The sequence below is a fragment of the Drosophila albomicans genome, chromosome 2R, assembly GCF_009650485.2.
Source record: "Drosophila albomicans strain 15112-1751.03 chromosome 2R, ASM965048v2, whole genome shotgun sequence".
In the NCBI taxonomy this organism is placed as follows: Eukaryota; Metazoa; Arthropoda; class Insecta; order Diptera; family Drosophilidae; genus Drosophila; species Drosophila albomicans.
In genome coordinates, this window is record NC_047631.2 from 1,227,367 (window position 1) to 1,245,889 (window position 18,523).

Sequence of the window (18,523 nt, forward strand, 5' to 3'; positions counted from 1 at the left end):
GAAGGCATCTTTACTCTCGAGACTTTCGTCGCGGCAAAACAACATTGATTTTCGTTAGCTTCTAGACGCGCAGTTGCAAAACTTCATATGCGTACGCAAATATTTACGAGTATGTATATACATGTACGCAAACGAAAAAGTGCTTGTCGTTCCGCATGCGAAGCCACTGAATTGAGTGTGTGACGTACGCTGCGCCCTACGTTCGTATTTGAAGCGCTCGACTTCACTGCCATAATGCTGTTGAAGGTGAACTCATTTAGTTTCAAGACGTTAGATATCTATGTATGTATTATGTCGCTAGTGATTTTACACAGAGAAAACAACAATCAACAGTCAAATGCAATATGTATGTACAATGTATGCATCGATTTTTGCGTTTATGAATTTTAAAATCAGATAGCAAAAAATCTGCTTCAGTTGCTAATCCTGATTTCTGCAAAAGCAGTAAGAAGTAAAATCAATATCATATTAAATAAATATTATTATTATTATTATATGGCCATGACAACCCTTTTATCGTGTCTCGGCCTGAAGCGTAATGTGCCTCCACGCGTCTCTGTCCTGAGCGCGCCTTCGCCAGTTGGTAACACCAAGTGTGGACAGGGTTTCCATCACCTGGTCTTGCCTGGTCTTGCCAACGCGTTCGGGGTCGTCCTCTCCTTCGTGTCCCAATAATCACCGCATCAAACATCTTACGAGCGGGAGCGTCTTCATCCATACGGGCAATGTGGCCCAGCCAGCGAAGTCTTTGAGATTTCACTCGACTGGCTACGTCAACATCTCCGTACAGCTCATACAGCTCGTGGTTGTATCTGATGCGATAGACATCGTCCACGCAGATTGGACCAAAGATTTTGCGAAGAATTTTTCTCTGGAACACTCCAAGAGCAGCTGCATCTGACTGCGTCACTGTCCAGCACTCCGCACCATATAGGAGTACTGGAAGATTGAGCGTCTTGTAGAGTGTGGTTTTTGTGCGTCGAGAGAGAGCTCTACTATTGAACTACTGAGTCCAAAGTAACACCTGTTGGCAAGTGTTATTCTCCGCTTAATCTCCAGACTGACATCATTTGTGCTTGTTATAGCAGTGCCTAGGTAGATAAACTCTTTGACGGACCCAAAGCTATAGTTCTCTGCAGTCAGCTGAAAATCAAGACGCCGCGATTCTCTGCTAGAGCACACCATAAACTTTGTTTTCTCCATATTCACTGCGAGTCCTACTTTTGCTGATTCCTTTTCAATAGCCCAGAAGACTCCTGTGACATCACGCTTGGTGCGGCCAATGATATCAATATCATCAGCGTAACCAAGGAGCTGGACACATCTTGCCCGTCCGATGCACACCAGCCTTTCTTATAATACTCTCCATTAAAATATTGAAGAGTATACAAGACAGCGAGTCACCTTGTCTGAGGCCACACTTGGTAGTAAAGGTTTCGGATTGGCCACTTCCTACCTTGACAGAGCTGATGGTGTTGCTCAATGTCATTCTGCAAAGTCTAGTCAGCTTTGCTGGTATACCAAGTTCTCCAAAGACATAATTGCTGGTGATGACGCGGATCTACGCTTCGAGTTAACGAAGTCGTAAAATCGCTTTGGATCACGCTGAAATCTTATTCTGCACCTACTCAAATAATTATTATAGCACTCATTGTTATGAGTACGAAAAGCAGCTTGAGCAACAGAATAGCGGAGAAAATCAAAAGAAGAGCCAGTTCCTTTGAATTTTTTTCTAAAGTCTCGACTTACGATTTTTTAAATTCGATAATTTCTTGGTAAACCATAAGGGTTTATCAGACAAATGTGGAATACTTGATGGAACACAAGCATCAAATAGCGAGTTCAAAGTAGAATAAAAAAATTCAACCGCTATATCCAAGTTCGTAGACAAGGAAAGTTGGGACCAGTCAGTTTGAGATATAAGCAGAGCAAGTTTCTCAAAATCGGTTTTCCGAAAACAACGAGAAAGCTCACCACAACGTGCACTCGACTCTGACGCAATAAATGGGAGCTCCAACATAATTTCCAATGTGGGATGGTAAGGGTCTTCAGGGGAAGATATAGGAGATATTCTCGATAGAGAACATGAATCTGGGTCGAAAACAAAAATAAGGTCTAGAGACCTGTTTAAGCAATTTGGAATACCATTAATCTGAGACAATGTTACCCCGAAGAGACTATCAATAAAAACATGGGATACAGAGGGGGAAAGTCCATTTAGATTCTCGGCGGAATGCCATGACACCCCAGCAATATTAAAATCACCAAGGACTATAAAGTGATCAGGATCAGAAAGCATATTAGAAATGTCATTAATAATAGAAAATTGAGCTAAATATAGAGCATCATCTGAAGCAGGAGGGATATATGAGCAAGAAATCTACTAGAAAAGATTTCCGTATCAAGGATGTCATTCCTTAACCATGTTTCAATGACATTGAAAGGGAAAGACACACTATTTAAATATAAGTCAGTAAGTTTACTGCAAATACCTCTTACATTCTGATAGCCAAGAAGTAAAGAGGATGTTAGTTTTTTGAACTGACACACATAGAAGAAGGCTTTGAAATAGAATTCTTTCCACTACTAAGAAGAGAAACCGGAGACCGATTTTTCTTTCTAGCAACAAATTCTTTGACTAATAGGTGTTCCGGCCAAAACTCTTTACTGCACATCATGCTAAATTGTTCAACCGGAACACTTATTTTAAAAGACGAAATCTCCCGTTCATGCGAGAAATTAAATTTATATACTTTAACCCTGGCTTGGGATTTGGACTTAATATAAGCCCGAACATCATCAGATGTCATATCAAGGGAAACGAAAATCTGCTTAAGAGGTGGCCCTGCAACTAAAGTGTTGCGGACAACTGAGGTAGGAGCTGGAGGCGATTCTTCTATCGTTACAGCACTAACGATCTCAACAGAGGATGGTGATGGTTGAATTTCTTCAACCGTCTCCATCTCAGTCGACAACAAAATCGAAGCCGGAGCAGGAGACTCCAATCTTAATGACGTAATGTCATGATCTGGAACATCCAGAGCTACCGAAGGTTGAGGGGACGGAGAACTAAACGACATTAATTCCCCAGCAGGTGGTACAGATAAGCTTGGAACATCAACTGGGACAGAAAGCTCAATTGGGGTAATCGACAGACGCTTTGGAGACTCGGTCAAGAGCTTCATACTCTTAAACGCAAAATCCAAAGCAGAAAAGCTATCGGAGAGTTTTTTAAAGCCCGCCAATATATCTTTAAAACCAGTTCGCGTCTGCCGTATAAACCCAGCAATATCGCGTTCAGAGTCCCTAGACTTGGCCGAAATCAAATCCACAATACGGCCGTTAAAGCCAGCACATTTTTCATGTGCAACGTTGTCGCATAACCAGCAACAAACAAAACCCATTTTGGCACCAACTGGCACCCGGCATTTCTTGTTATAGCAGACTAACATATTGCTAAAACAAAGATTATTAAACTAATTAAAAAATTTAAAAAAATAAATAAATCAAAATAGGTAAATTCGGTAAATTTATTGCAACCTAATATGATCTGTACTTACGAAGAGCACAAAACACAGAGAGTATGCACAGGACGAGCGAGACGCAAGATAGAACGATAGGCAACTACAACACCAAGAGAGGGAGAGTTACTATTCTAAAGAGCGTTGAGAGCACAAAGCACAAGCACTGAGAGTAAAGCGCGGGTCGAGCGAGACGCAAGATAGACGATAGCCAACAACAACACCAAGAGAGAGAGAGAGAGTAAACGAAAGTAAACGAAAACAGAATTGTTTTGCTAACAAAGCAAAGCAAAGTTTGACCACACAATTTGTTGTTATATTTCCAGAAAAATTATAATAATATAATAAATACAAGAAAGCACACAGCGATTTAACGATCTGTAGTTAAACACAAGTGAGAAAGTAAAATTAATGTTATATTAATTGTAAATAAATATGAAATTCATGAAAAATCACAAAGTTTAAGAGGGAAGAAAAAAAGAACACGTCCGACTGCGACTGCGAGCGAATGATCAAATGCGGCTTTGTAGTCGACGAAGAGATGGTACGTGTCGTTCTGGTTTTCGTAAGACTTCTCCAGGATTTGGCGCAAGGTGAAAATCTGGTCGACAGTGGACTTGCCAGGCCTGAACCCGCACTGATAAGGTCCAATCAGTGCTTCAGCATGGGGTTTCAGTCTTTCACACAATAGGACCTTGTATGCAACTGGAAGAAGACTAATTCCGCGGTAGTTGGTGCGCACCGTGGCATCACCCTTCTTCAGGATGGGACAGATCATGCTGAGGTTCCAATCTTCGGGCATGCTCTCCGTGAGCCATATCTTACTGATTAGTTGGTGCATGTTCCTACCAATATATCACCAGCTGCCTTAAACAATTCTGCCGGCAGGCCGTCTGCACCTGCAGACTTGTTGTTTTAAAGCCGTTGGATTGCATCCTTGACTTCGATATGACTTGGGATTGGCACTTCAATATCAGTGCCATAGATTGGGGTTCGTGGATCATAGTCTTCAGAGTCTGTGCTTGAGCCAGATAACAGACTCGAGAAGTGATCCCTCCATAACCTCAGCACGACCTCTGCTTCTGTGACAAGATTTCCATCATCGTCCCTGCACGCCACTCCACCAGTCTTAAATCCTTGGGTCAGACGCTTGACCCTCTGGTAGAAGCTACGTGCTTCATTCCTGCATTCATTAAACAAATATACAGTTATTTTAACGCTGACCCTGTCTGTCCATCGCCAATTTTCAGTGCAGGCGTGCAAGTGAATTCGCGATAGCCTATTTCCAAAGCAAAGGTTCGCAGTTTGTGTCTGTCGTACGACTGTCCGTATGAACTGCGCAATTAGTTATTTCTTCTCTCAGTAAGCTAGAATGGGAATAAAAAAATGTGAATCGTATTTAAAAAAAAAAAAAAAAAACAAAATATTCTCTCTCAATACATCCATCGTCTTCTTCTTCGAGACTTTTGTCGCGGCAAGATAAAATTGGGGTTCTCATCGCAGCGCTCGGCTCTTCTGGGGTCGCAATAATGCTGTTGAGCATAATACGTTTTGCTTCCAAAGTTTCAGTACTACTGTGGGCAGAAAGTAGTAAGACTTTGTTCATAATTTTAAAATTCTTTATTTATTCGGCCATATCTATTTCGTCCTCCTCAAAGTAATCCCCCCGGCCACAATACACTTTCGCAAACGTTTTTTCCAATCCTCGAAATAGTTGTTAAAGTAGATTTCCGGAATAGCCTTCAATGCGCGTAGCGATTCTCGTTTAATGTCTTCAATTGACTCAAAACGGTTTCCCCGGAGCGATCGTTTAAGTTTTCTGAACAGCCTGAAGTCACACGGAGCTAAATCAGGCGAATACGGTGGTTGTGGAACGAAAATTGGTTGCATTTTTGGCAAAAAACTCACTAAGAATCAATGCAGTATGCGACGGTGGCATTATCGTGATGCAAAAACCAACAGTTGTTGATCCATTTTGGTCTTTTTATACGAATTGCTTCACGCAAACGACGCATAACGTTCAAATAATAGTCCTTATTAACAGTTTGGCCGGATGGAAGGACCACGAAAATCGAAAAATACTGTCATCATGACCTTGATTTTTGAACGACTTTGACGTGCTCTTTCTTAACCCTCCTTGAAGTCTTTGTACCACTTATAAACATTTTTTTGTGACATGGTAGAATCACCGAAGGCCTTTTGCAACATTTTGGAACATTTCGGCCCGAAATTTAATTCTGCACACAAAATTTAATGGAACTTCTTTGTTAAATAATTTCACTCATTGTAAAAATCGCCGAATGCACTTTTTGTACTTCAGAAAAACAAGCATATATTAAACACTTATGATTATTTTGATGTGATATTTGGCATAGAAGTTACTGACAGTCTTGCCAATCTAGAAACAAAATATTTCGACGAATGGATTTCCGCACGAAATATAAATTAAAAAGTCTTACTACTTTTTGCCCACAGTAGTATCTATATATTAAATGGTTAGCAGTAGAACTATATTAATGTACCAAATATAGCCTGCAGTATAATTTAGTATTTATTCGATATATTAATAAATAATAATAGAAATGAAGATGCTATATATAAAACGAATAAAAAAAATACTCATCAATCCTTAAAAGCTATTTTGTTTTGTTTATTGTATAGTTTTTATATACTATGTTACAAAATATCTTTTTTGATTGCAGCTTTCTTAATTGTTTTCCACAAATTTCTATGCAAGATGGTAACGGAACATGTTTATACATACATATAATTACACATATGTATTTATGTACATATATATGAAATGAATGAAAATATATTGCCTAAGATGCGTAGTGAAAGTTTTATCAGCTATTCGTCACCGCCCACATTCAGAAAAGTATAATATCACGTACTTGAAAAATCGGAAAGCACGTACCACTTCAGTAGTAGCCTCTTGAATACGAAATTGATCCCAAAAATGTACAGTATATTTGATTAGTTGAAAGAGTGATACCCTGTCGCTAACATATATTATTTGTAAATGATAAAATAAAGATTTTTAAAATTTTCTATATTGATGAAAAATTATTCGAAAAAGATATATTTATTCTTGTACATAAGTTTGCTTTCAAACTGCAGTTTACTTAACTCTACATGAGTTCTTGCCTTGTAAAATCCAGGGTATTAAGGTTAAGTTTAGTTGTCTACTACTCATTTACAAACAAAATTACTTTTTGCATTTTAAACCTACTCATATAGAAACCTGGTTTATAACGTATTAGTTTGTGGAACCTGTGTTCATTTGAGTTTTGCTAACGGTTATGTTGTGGTCAGTTGTAAAAATGAGAAATTATTTTCTAATTGTATTTACATACGTTTGGTGCATTTTAACATGTGTTCAAACATCTGATGTATCTGTTACTCGGGATACATACACGGATGCGTTGCAAAATTCCCATAAAACATATTATGGTGGGTAGCTAAAACCTTAAACTTATTATTAATAAGTATTTTAAAGATAATATTCTGATTAATAATTCGTAATATGAAGAACCATTGTACAGAATAAGATAAGAGTCTTAAGTGAATTGAGTATTTTTTTTGTCCGTCCATCCCGAGTCGATACTGACCGTCACAAGAAATTAGGACTCCACTATACATTAGTGTTCTCAGTAATTTTGTCTTTGTAATTCAAGATATTCTTCTGCAAGCAACGAAACCAGCGCAATAAATTCATCGGGAAATAGAGAAGTAACGGTGAAGCCTATGAAAGTGTTTGTGCTGAAAAGTGTTTTTCTGTTATGTCAATGCAGCGAGCAAAAACAAAAATAAATTCATATATTTGGTTTGTCATTGTCATGGGCGACACATTATCATCTAAAAGTATAGGTGTAGGTGTAATACATTTAATTTTAACTATATTTTTTACAGTTGTATAACTTTATTTTAACAGATAATTCTGCTGGTGATTACAATTACAATCCGCCAAAAGATACAAATTACTTACCTACAGCTGCATTACCACCGATTTCTGCATATGGTCCCCCTCCAGACTCTACCGGAGGAGGCTATGATTACCATCCCCCCAAAGACAATAGCTATTTACCACCTGGACCGGCTTACGGTCATCTACCAGTATTTAATTCGGAACAACCTCCATATTATCAGCCAGTTCATTCTATTCCATATAATTCACACATAACATTTTTAGATAAATTAAAATCTAAAATAAGTCTTTTTACCCTCGGAAAAATAATTTTAAAATTATTGATTTTTAAGAAAATAGTTAAATTTATTGGAATAATTTGTCTGCTATTAGTATTACCAAAATTAAAAAGTGTATTTGCAGATAATACAAGTAGTGAATATGAGGGCATGAACAGCAAAAACGTTGAGTCTGATAAAGGTAAGAATAATCCATATTAAGTTTATTTACATTCAATAACAACCAATCTTTTTTTCAGAAAAATTGGAAAGGCAAATTAATGAGATTTATGAATTTATAACTAAATCGCTTGAAGATTTTGAAAATGCATATACATAAGTTTTAAAATCCTATTCTAAAATGCCCATGCTTATATTTCATAAAGTATTATTTATTTATTAAAATATATTTCATATGAAGCAATAATGGTAAATGGTAAAAACTAAGTAAGATATATAAAATTTTAAGAAATTAAAGTTACAAGCAATCTTTTGGAATTAAATTCAATTAGACTTTGCATAAATTCCTGTTTAAGTTCTTCGGACCGGCGCGTGGTGAGAGCTTAAATCTTAACTATAAGCATAAGAGTTCTAATCAGCTTCACTCTGATCGATCAAGCAAGTTTGATTTTTTTCGCAGCTGTCGAACTTATTTAATAAAAATATTTAGAGAAATTTCTCCAAATTAAATACAAAACATTAGATATATTTCCAGCAAATGAAAGAGCGGCCGAAAAATAATAAATACATATAAATGAAAAATAATAAAATAATTTTTAATTGATTAAAATAAACAAGTAAGAAAGCTACAGTCGAGTGTACTCGACTGTGAGATACCCGCTACCCATTTTAAATAAAAGAAATAAAATTACGCTTGTTATTCGATTTTTTTATTTGCGGGGCGGAAGTGGGCGTGGAAAAAATTTGAAACAAACTTGATCTGCGTGCAAACATAACAAATGCTGGCGAAATATTTTAAAGCTCTATCTCTTATAGTCTCTGAGATCAAGTGTTTCATACGGACGGGCGGACAGACACACAGACGGACAGACAGACATGGCTAGATCGTCTCGGCTGTTGACGCTGATCAAGAATATATATACCGCTCAAAATCGTCATAGAGAGCATTTACTAAGTGTTTCGATTGTTTCAGCAGTGTTGCGACGATATGTACGGCAAAATAGAAATATAACTTTTATTAGATTAAACGAAGCCAAACTGACATGCTATATAAATTTAGGTGAAATGAAGTTTAATTACTAATGCCGCGACCAAGACGATTGACTCTCCCGCCAAAGCCGTAATGCAAGAGGGATTCGAAAAACTGCAACGGAAAAGGCTGAAGTTGAACAAGAAATTACACGTGAACAGCGCACCGTTAGTATGGCTCGACCTCGTGCTTCTCAGTCAGAAGAGCAGCGTGAGGCAGCCCATAGAACAGCTCTATCGACAATGCAAAATCCTCGAGCGAGCAACAGAGGTCAACAAATAGATTATTTGAGACGCAGAACAATACATTTATCAAGTGCTGATTTGAATCGAAGAACATTTCGATACGATGGCTGCAATGATTACACCTCGCATCCTAGCGTTTGCATTGGGCAGCCGCACACGTTTGGTGGTTAGAAAATTGATTAACAATGTAATTTATGCGACAATACTGAAAGGAAAATTCAAAGGTGACGAAGTTCTCATTCCGAGGATCCTGATGATCCCAAACGATTTGCAGTTTGAATTTAAAAAACTTCAATTTCCGATACGTCTTGCATTTACCATGACCATCAATAAATCACAAGGCCAATCCTTGAAAGTATGTGGTTTGAATCTAGAACTTCCATGTTTTTTCCATAGTCAATTATATGTAGCATGTTCACGGGTCGGAAGACCATCTGCATTGTTTGTTTTTGCGCCTGATAAGAAATTCAAAAAGAACGCGTATCAATTACAGAGCAGAAACTATAATAAATGATTAATGTACTTCATTTTTTTTTTCTAAGAAAAAAATTAATGAATTCGGAAACCGACTTATTTATTGCCTTTAAAGCGGAACAAAGCTCGCATATGTATATACAATTCGCGACATCAGGTCAGAGCCCCCTTTTCATTGATTTATTTTCCTCTATTACTACTGTTCAGCTGCACAGTTTCGTAGTTTTGGTTTTGTTTTAATAATCATCGTATGTGCGCTTTCTCACATCGAACAAATTTTCGCGAGAAGAGCCTTTAGAGTTTGCTGGCATTTTGTTATGTTCTCGACTGCAAAGCTTTCATTTATTTTGCGTCATAAGAATAGCGCCTGCAATTCTTTATTTCTTTTGTTTCGGCAGGTGCAGTCACCAAAATTTTCTGTAGATTAATACATTCATAATTTTTGTGAAACTACTCAATATGGGACAGTTTTATCAGTTTATATTTATTTATTTTTTTAATAATAGTAAGAATCGACAAAGAAATAACGATTTGCTTTTATAGTTCGCAGTAAATTACGTTTTAATATATAATTTTGCTGACATTTTTGTAAAAATTATTATGGAATGAAATTTTACTTCGATTATTAATTACATGGTTTGTTTATTAGTACTTATATTTAAATTCAAGGCGGAACAAATATTGAACATTAACTTGTGCAACGTCGTATACGATGAATTCATTGTACAAGAGGGATGACTTCAAAGCGTCATCAGTTATAGGTTTTCCTAAAGGTATTTCAACGCCATCATCCCGAATGTGCGACTCTTTTGGGTTTGGCATTGTGCGACCACGACCATAACAGCTGTGTTTATCTTTCGGCAACTGTTTAACATATTTGGCAGAAGTACACTCCATCATGTCGCCTAATGCTACTTCAGAAAGAAGCATCAGTCCTGTAGAGTTTTGCTGACTGGTACAACAATAATTTGCCGATTTGGACACCATATCGGCAAAATAGATGCCCTTTCCAAACATGTAACCAGTTGGTGGTGCTTCTGGCGGCGCAATTTTTAGTCCGTGCGACAAAATGCCCACAAAGTTAGTAAGTCGTGAACCGTGCCACAACAATTTACGGTTATGTAACTTTTTGAATGGTTTAAATCGACGCGCTTCGCCCTGACGTGATACTTTAAATACGTCAATAACTTCCAGCTCATATGAGCTATGAGTAGATGCATGCGTATTTTGAACGTAATTGTTTAGAATAACAAATTCGTCACTCTTTTTGTCCAATGATACCAAATGTGTTTTTAGTTGTTCATAATGTTTGTCGACTGGATTGATATTATCAACATTATTTTCGTTCTTTATTATATTGTAAGCTACTTCAATCTCAGAAAGGGAGTCTAGCATTTGTCGCAAACTTTCAACTTGTTCAACCGTTTCAATTAATGGTGGTGCATTTACCCCAAAATTGTGGGGAATTAATGTGTAAAATCGATTGCTTGCATCAATAAAACGAGCATTTGAAGCCTGTTTCAGGATCAATTCATATATTTCATTTATAACATTATATGCCGACTGCAGTTGCTTTAAACTTAGTTTACCCAATGGCATTTTTTCCATATCTATATGAAATTCTACCATTGTTTTTTTCATGGAATCCACATCGAAAATTAGCTTGATTAAATTTTGTAGGGCGATGTCTAACTTAGATGGAATATGTGAAACCTGTTCAGCATTTTCAAGCTTGTTATCATCATCATATTCAATATCGATTGGGTACATTCGACCAGGGTATTTAATAAAGTTATTTCTGTTTTCAAATTCATTTCCAGTTTTTTCTGCGTATACCTCGTTAAAGCTGTGAATTGCCTCTATTACAGTATTAAAATTTTCTACCTTTGAATTACCGATAGTTGTGCCGATACGACCCCAAGAACGAAAGATCCAATACCTGATGATTGAAAATTTAAATTAAAAAAATATTAAATCGATAATACGGCTTATATAATTATTGCTTAAATAACTTTTGAGGTTTTTATCTGATCGCAAACAACTTCTCAGGGATCGTAAAATCTATTGTTAATATTTTATGTACCAAAAATTGCTTGCTTTTTTTGTGGGGTTGGACTTGGGCGTGGCAAAAATCTTAAGCATACTTGATCTCTTAAAGTCGCACAGACATGGTTATATCGTCTCGGATGGCATCGCTGATATATGTACATATATATTATTTAGGTACAAATTAGACTATAGTTCTTCTCTGTGGGTACGGGTGGGTATAAGCATTTTGTTAAGCTGGAGTCTTCGTGGGTCTACAAGGTAAGTCAATCTTTACCCTTTGATATAGAATCAGAGCTACCCGTTTCTGGTTGTTATTTTATATACGCTCCCTGTTGGCGCTAAGCTATAATTCAATTCTACGCGATGGGCAGCAGGAATAAGAATCTTTAATTTTAGAAATACTTACTTATTTTGCTTGTCTGATTCCAATAGTTGAAGTTTATAGTAAGAATTTTTATTGCGCTGTATATCAGTCAATCCGAGCACAATGTTATACTTATTTTTTCCTTTCACATATACGTGTGCAATATCCTCCAAGCCGCTATCTGGATCAACAGCAAGTCCATTTTTAACTTTAAGGGTCATGGACTTTGGCACGGATTTAGTGTAGATACTTTTCGACTTTGACTTCTTTATTTCGTCATGAGGAATTCGATTTGACGGATCCGTACCCCAATCGCAAAGTGTCATACTATTTATAAGGGTGAGTGCAGCCGAACCATCGCTTTCAACGCAATCAATATATTTCATTGGTAAAATATGTATGCCAAATTCTTTAGCTTTTTTCATGCGAGAACTCTGCTTCTCAACTTCAATTTCATTTGATATTATGGCAGTGACATCTTCAGAAATTTTTGAATCATATTTACCGCCTAATTTTCCAATACGTTTTCTTATTATCATCTCGCAATCCTTCAGCCCAATTGTTGAAAATGTAAAATTATATAGTGGTGGTCGCTCCCTTTTTACTTTTGGTCTAAAACAACAACAAATTTAGATATTTTACGAATTTTACGAATATATATAGATAAATAGCATATGTATTGTTGTTACTAACCCTTCAAGTTCTTCAGGATTTTTCTTAATTGCAATGTCCTTAGCTATAGTTGAAGCACTTGGGGGTGTGTACTGAATAATCCTTATTTCTTTTTTTTTTTTATATGTTTTAAAACCCGGATATAATAATTTCAGTTCATTTGGAATTTTACATGACGAACGCTTAGGCTCTACTAATACCTTTGTGCATTTAGACCATTCCGAAATGTTACCATTACAACTATAACCAAATTTATTAAAAGTAAACTGACAACTTTTGCAATCAGCACAAGCTTCAATAGCGCCAAAGGCCAGCAAATCAGCTGCTTGATCCAAGAGTTTCTCAGAATCGCCGAGTATGGGTTCCTGTTTGTTATATTTTAAAAGTTTCTCAATATCTGACTTCTTTACTGAAGTCTTCAATTCATCGCGAAATTTAAATAAGATGTCATTCTGGTTTTTCAATTTTATATCCTTTTCGTTTTGCTCAGACTCATCTTCTAACTCCAGTTTCGGCTTTTTAGCATCTGGTGTATCTTCAGATTTAATTGCTCTGTAAGAAAAACAATATAAATGGATCATTTATTATTATCCAGTTTATTCGCAGCTTCATCTTGTTTATATTTGAAAGAAATAGTAACAGAATATACAAGTTATGAGCAAAAAAATGTTTATATAAAATAAAATTTATTATATTTATGAAATTATATACTATTATTAATATGTTTTATTCAAAAGTTAATGAAAAATAGTAAATTGCATTCGATGGCGCTTTTGTATTTAAAAGTACTGTCGGTAAGTAACAAGTCACTTTTTGAATGTGTAAGCGAACGCGTGTGTCTAAAGTTCATTCCAGTTTATTTTGTGTTCAGTGAATGACAAAATTGAATCTGACCGGGAATAATAAATGGTTATGGTATAAGTAAAGCTAATTCAACTTAGAAGACATACCGCGAGCAAAAGTGGATATATGTTTGTCACTTCTGACTTTAAGGTGATGTTAAATTCGTAAAAATATAGTAATCGATTTAAATTTCTTGTTTCCAATAATCTTTATTAATTTTTACTGTATGTAAAAGGAACAAAAATTCAAATACCAAGATGTTTATATTTTAAATTATTTTTTACTTAAAAAAAGGCAAAATTTCCACTTTTTCAGGCTTTGGCTTTTTCATGCTTTTCACCTTTTTTTTAATTTTAATTTTTTATAAATATATAATCCCGAAAATTTCGATATTATTGTTATGTTGTTACTTTATGTTAAACACTATTTAGCTATTGAAAGTTGACGAACTTAGCGCATATTGATCATCTTTTATAGCAAGAATGCAATATTTCTCAAATTTCGATAAATTTCGTGAATCTACAAAAATTTTTTTTTTTACATTGAATCCTTTGAATCTTTCAAGATTCCTTTTTTTTTTTTTTTTGTGAACTGGCAAAACAAACAATAAAAAAGCAAAAGTAAATTAAACTAAAAACAATATTAATGAAAAAAGATTCAAATAAATCGTTCTGTATATATATTGTGGAAAAAAGTTATTAATCAACACGAAATTCGGGAGCTTCACCAACGTCAGAGGGAAGAGCGCCGAAACTCACTAGGGGAACACTAAATAGCTTGAATATAACAAAACACTCTAGAGATCTTGTGACACCAAAATGTAACCTTGACTCGTTATAAACCCAAGCAATGGACTAAATTCTGTTTCGCGACGCACTTCCACTTACTATTATATTTGGTATATTGATATGGTACTACACTTAATAAATACCAGATTGTCAGCCAAAGCAAGACCTCTAGTAATAACTTTTAAGGACTATAGTTAGTATTGTATTTACCAAAATTCAATTCTAGCTTTAAAATTAAGCTTGTTGTTCAATTTTTGTCGATTTGCGAGGACGAAAGTGAACGTGCCAAAAAGTTGAAGTAAACTTGATCAGCGTGCGAACATAACAAATGCTGCTAGCTCTATCTCTTATAGTCTCTGAGATGCCGTGTTTCATACGGACAGACGGACATCGCTAGATCGTCTCAGCTGTTGTTGCTGATCAAGAATCTATATACTTTATATTTTCGGAGATGCCTCCTTCTACCTGGTTACATACTTTTTCTGCCGGCACAAAGTTATAATACCTTTCTACCCTATGGGTAGCGGGTACAAAAATATGTTAAGTTTTCAAATGTTATCAGAAAAGGAAAGATCCCAACAGCTCTCTGCATACAAATTATTCACAAAAAGTTAAAAATTTCCGATTTGAAGAGCTCATTCATCACTAGGCTCAACAAATGAGTCCGCAATGCCAATAAGGACTTCAGGAAACTGGCCCCGCATTGACAATGAGCCAAAGCACTTGCCGACTACTTCCAAAATGTTTTGCTGCCCAACACCGTTTATAAACGGAAGAGAAGTACCAGCAATCGACGAACCGTCAAATGAATAGTACGAAAAGTCGGTTAAACAGAATATTAAATAAAAACATTTATTCTACTCTGAATAAAAATAAAGCACAAAAAAGATTAGTATACTATAAACACAAACATTTCAAAGACTGCGTAGATAGGTGAACCTCAACTATACTAAAATACATTGCAGTATTATCCCCGTCACACATTAATAGCGATACTAATGGCAATGAAAGTCTAATATGTTAAGAACATATAGTATGTATATATAACAGCATATACTTTCATTAATTGACCCATATTTTATCAGACTGTTATATACATAGATATATAAATATATATTTTATATTTCTCAAACAAATAAGTTGCCAGATTTAAAGTTGGTTTCAAATTAGAAGTACAAGTTTAAAAAATGGATGGGTAAGTTTTCGGCTAAAAAATGCACTACAGAAAAAACTACTAAAAATAAGATGTTATAGAACATGTACTGGGATAAAAATTAAAAAATTCCACCTCATTCACTAGTTGTTTATTAAAATAAAAAACATTTATTTACAAATAATGAGTTTACTTACGGTAGATACTTTTTAACCTCCGATTTATCCTCGGCACTCAACTGCTTATAGCCAGGTAAATTTTCTCCAGTGTCAAACCAACCAACTTCCGATCGCATTTTAGCGAAGCATTCCAAGTGATGCCATAATTTCTGGCCACCATATTTCATTCCCACTTCTGTATCATACACGGTCTTTGATACCCGGACTTCATCTTTACTTATTTTTAATTCGCAACCACGGCATGATGCTCGACCTGATTTGGAGTATTCAATTCCGAAATCTTTTAAAGCTTGACTTTCCTCTTTCGAACGTTTTTTACCAGTAATACTTTCCACAATTTGATCTCCAGTTCCTTTATCAAATCGAACATAGTTTAAAATATTCATAAATAAACTATTTCTTCTACTTTACGTACCTATAAGTTTTTCGACTTCTTTTTGATCCGCATATCTTAAATTTTCAAAGTTTTTAATGTCACCCACAGACGCCGGTCTTTGTTTCTTGAAAAAACAGTTCTTATGATACCATTGTGCAACTTTTCCATCATGAAAGGGAGACTAATAATGAAAAATTTGTAGTATTTAGTAAGCACAGAGTTCACGTATTCCAAAACATTTACATTAGTATGTAAATGTTGTTTTTTAATCCAGTTCAACAATGATAATTATTTATGTGCTTCCAGTAGAACATAATTAATATACAAATAAGTATTCAGACACCTACATACCTGAACCATAATTGCCAATCTTATTGAATCTTTTGGAATTGGCGTTTTGCATCCCTTACACGATGCTCGGCCACTTTTGGCATACTCGACCGAGTATGGTAATTCTATATCCATGTAATTTAGTTTCAATTCACAAAAATAAAAAACCGGCAACTCGCTAGATCAAACCTCAGTAATAAGCTATGCGAAATGACGCACGGTAATGGTGGGAAAACATCGATTGTAACATCGATATTTCATCAGTTTCAGCCAATATCGGTCATATCAATGGAAGCGTTCAACACCCAACTACTTTTGCATTCGGAGCAGTGCTGCCAACTCTTCAGGTCATAATAAAGCTAAAGTAACTTATGAAAATAGCTGAAATCCTCCAGAAAATGTTGTTGATTGCCAAAAAGTAATGCTAGATTAATAAAAAAATATTATTAATTTCATTTATTTCTAAGTATTTTTGAGTATTTTAATTAAATTCATAAACCGTGCCCTCTACAGCTGAATTTTTGAGGGATGTATGAGTGGCAATATACAAACACAATACCGCATCTCTGCTAGACTAACTTAATCTAAAGTTAACCAATCTTTAAATGCGGAGCGTAAAATCCAGGCATGGTGCGGATTTTAATGATGGTATAAAATGAGGTACATTTTGGCATATCGATGGTTTTATACCATTCAAATAAAAAAATACTGTAAGTTTTTAAAGTGTGGCATCATCAAGTACAAAAATACATACAGAATCTCTATCTTTATTACAGATGTTTTTCAAAAGCCGAAAAAACGTAAGAAAATAGATAGAACTCCCGCTAACCGTTAGTTCACAATTTAGCCTGCATTTTGGTAATGAATACCGCCAGATCTAGATTAATTTTTGTGCTTAATAAGAAGACACTACCTTGCATGTATCGGCTGTGACTCTTCAAATCACCGTGGGGAATATAATAGAAATAATAAGCGGGCAAAAATAGCACATAAGAAATTATAATCACAACAGAAAAGGTTGGCAACATTACATTAAACATTACATTAAACGGATACACACACACTCCACAAGTACCAACGTTCAATCTATCACGATGCGGTTAATGATCCTACGAAAATGGTTAGAAGCTATTCATGAAAGTTGTCATTTTATTAATTTTTAAATATATATTTTCAAATTTGATATTAAATATTTTTTTTTTTGCTGTGGGTGCGTCTGTAACTGCAGCCACGGCTGTTGTAGTTATAACTACTGCTGTGTCTGGGCTCTTCAGCTTGAATGGCTACATCCAAAAACCCACATATGAAGCAAAGCTCCGGTTTTCACATTCACCTTTCGTTTTCCTTTTGAAAACCAAAAAATTATTGCTCCTCCTTTCACTTTCACAAGACTTTTTCGATTTGCGAAACGAGCAAGTTTGTCTTGGCGAATTTAAAAGTAAATGCCATTTTCTACATCAAATCGGATCTTATTTACAAAAGAAAATAAAAAACATTTGACTCATTGGTTTATTTTCATTCTTTTAAGACCGCCAGAAGATCAATTAGGCATGTAATTATGTTTAAAACGTCTAATTTCTGACCCCCCCTCAAAATTTGCAAATAAAATTTTGCCGTCGCCAACAACAATTTTCGTTTTGGTGAGCGACCGATAAGTCCGACACCATGAGTTATCGCCTAAGCTTTTTGGTGGAATGAAATAGCAAGTTAAAAATATTTTTATAATGAAACGGATGGCATTAAATTTGATAAAGTTGGTAAAATATGTTTTTTAACAAATAATTTGTTTAATTTAATTACTTAAATGCTAAAATTGCATAAAGAAGTTGTTGAAATCAACGGAAAGAAATCGGTTGAAGGGTGACGTTCACTTTTTTTTGGTAAACAGCTAATTGTCGTTCCACTGGTAAACAGCTAATTGTCGTTCCACTGATTTTATAAATGTAAATTTCAAATCTTATTTTCCGGAAAGGACAAAAAGTAAATATATTTCTTTAAGGCGAAAGCATAAATCATCTGAGCAGGATGAAAAAATCAACGTGAGCTCTATCCTCGCAGGAAATTCAATACACGAAAGGCATTTTATCGCGCTGTTTACTTCTGGCAAAAACAAAAGTCAGCTGTTTCGGCAGTA

The 18,523-nt window shown here is 35.4% G+C and overlaps 2 protein-coding genes across 7 annotated transcripts in view; one reads left to right on the top strand and one right to left on the bottom strand.

The window, feature by feature from the left end:
- The window catches only part of LOC127566116 (uncharacterized), a 38,687-nt gene extending 30,561 nt beyond the window's left edge, over positions 1–8,126 (top strand). Inside the window, exons 2-4 of one of the 6 annotated variants that reach the window (XR_007955404.1) lie at positions 7,199–7,393; positions 7,456–7,908; positions 7,967–8,126. Coding sequence is in view for 3 of the 6 variants with exons in the window: in XM_052007723.1 (XP_051863683.1) it covers positions 7,456–7,908; positions 7,967–8,046 (533 nt within the window). In the remaining 3 variants the exon portion in view is untranslated. Of the gene's footprint in view, positions 1–6,797; positions 6,975–7,198; positions 7,394–7,433; positions 7,909–7,966 lie in introns of those variants that run through there. The other 5 variants (XR_007955405.1, XR_007955406.1, XM_052007725.1 and 2 more) reach the window with 5 other exon arrangements.
- A 2,008-nt stretch (positions 8,127–10,134) lies between these two features.
- Positions 10,135–16,606, bottom strand: LOC117573131 (poly [ADP-ribose] polymerase). Its single transcript, XM_034256062.2, has 6 exons — positions 16,411–16,606; positions 16,099–16,240; positions 15,702–16,035; positions 12,742–13,272; positions 12,091–12,660; positions 10,135–11,574 (listed from the first exon to the last, which is right to left on the bottom strand). The coding sequence occupies exons 1-6, from the start codon at positions 16,522–16,524 to the stop codon at positions 10,281–10,283; spliced, it is 2,985 nt and encodes a 994-aa protein (XP_034111953.2). The 5' UTR covers positions 16,525–16,606; the 3' UTR covers positions 10,135–10,280.
- Between the last annotated feature and the right edge of the window lie 1,917 nt (positions 16,607–18,523).

Bases quoted from the DNA above. Each gene is read 5' to 3' on its own strand.
- LOC117573131 (XM_034256062.2), bottom strand. From the start codon at position 16,524: ATGGATATAGAATTACCATACTCGGTCGAGTATGCCAAAAGTGGCCGA. The intron at 16,036-16,098 runs GTACGTAAAGTA...GATTTGATAAAG, and splicing joins AGAAGTCGAAAAACTTATAG to GAACTGGAGATCAAATTGTG. The intron at 11,575-12,090 runs GTAAGTATTTCT...TTCAATCATCAG, and splicing joins GAATCAGACAAGCAAAATAA to GTATTGGATCTTTCGTTCTT.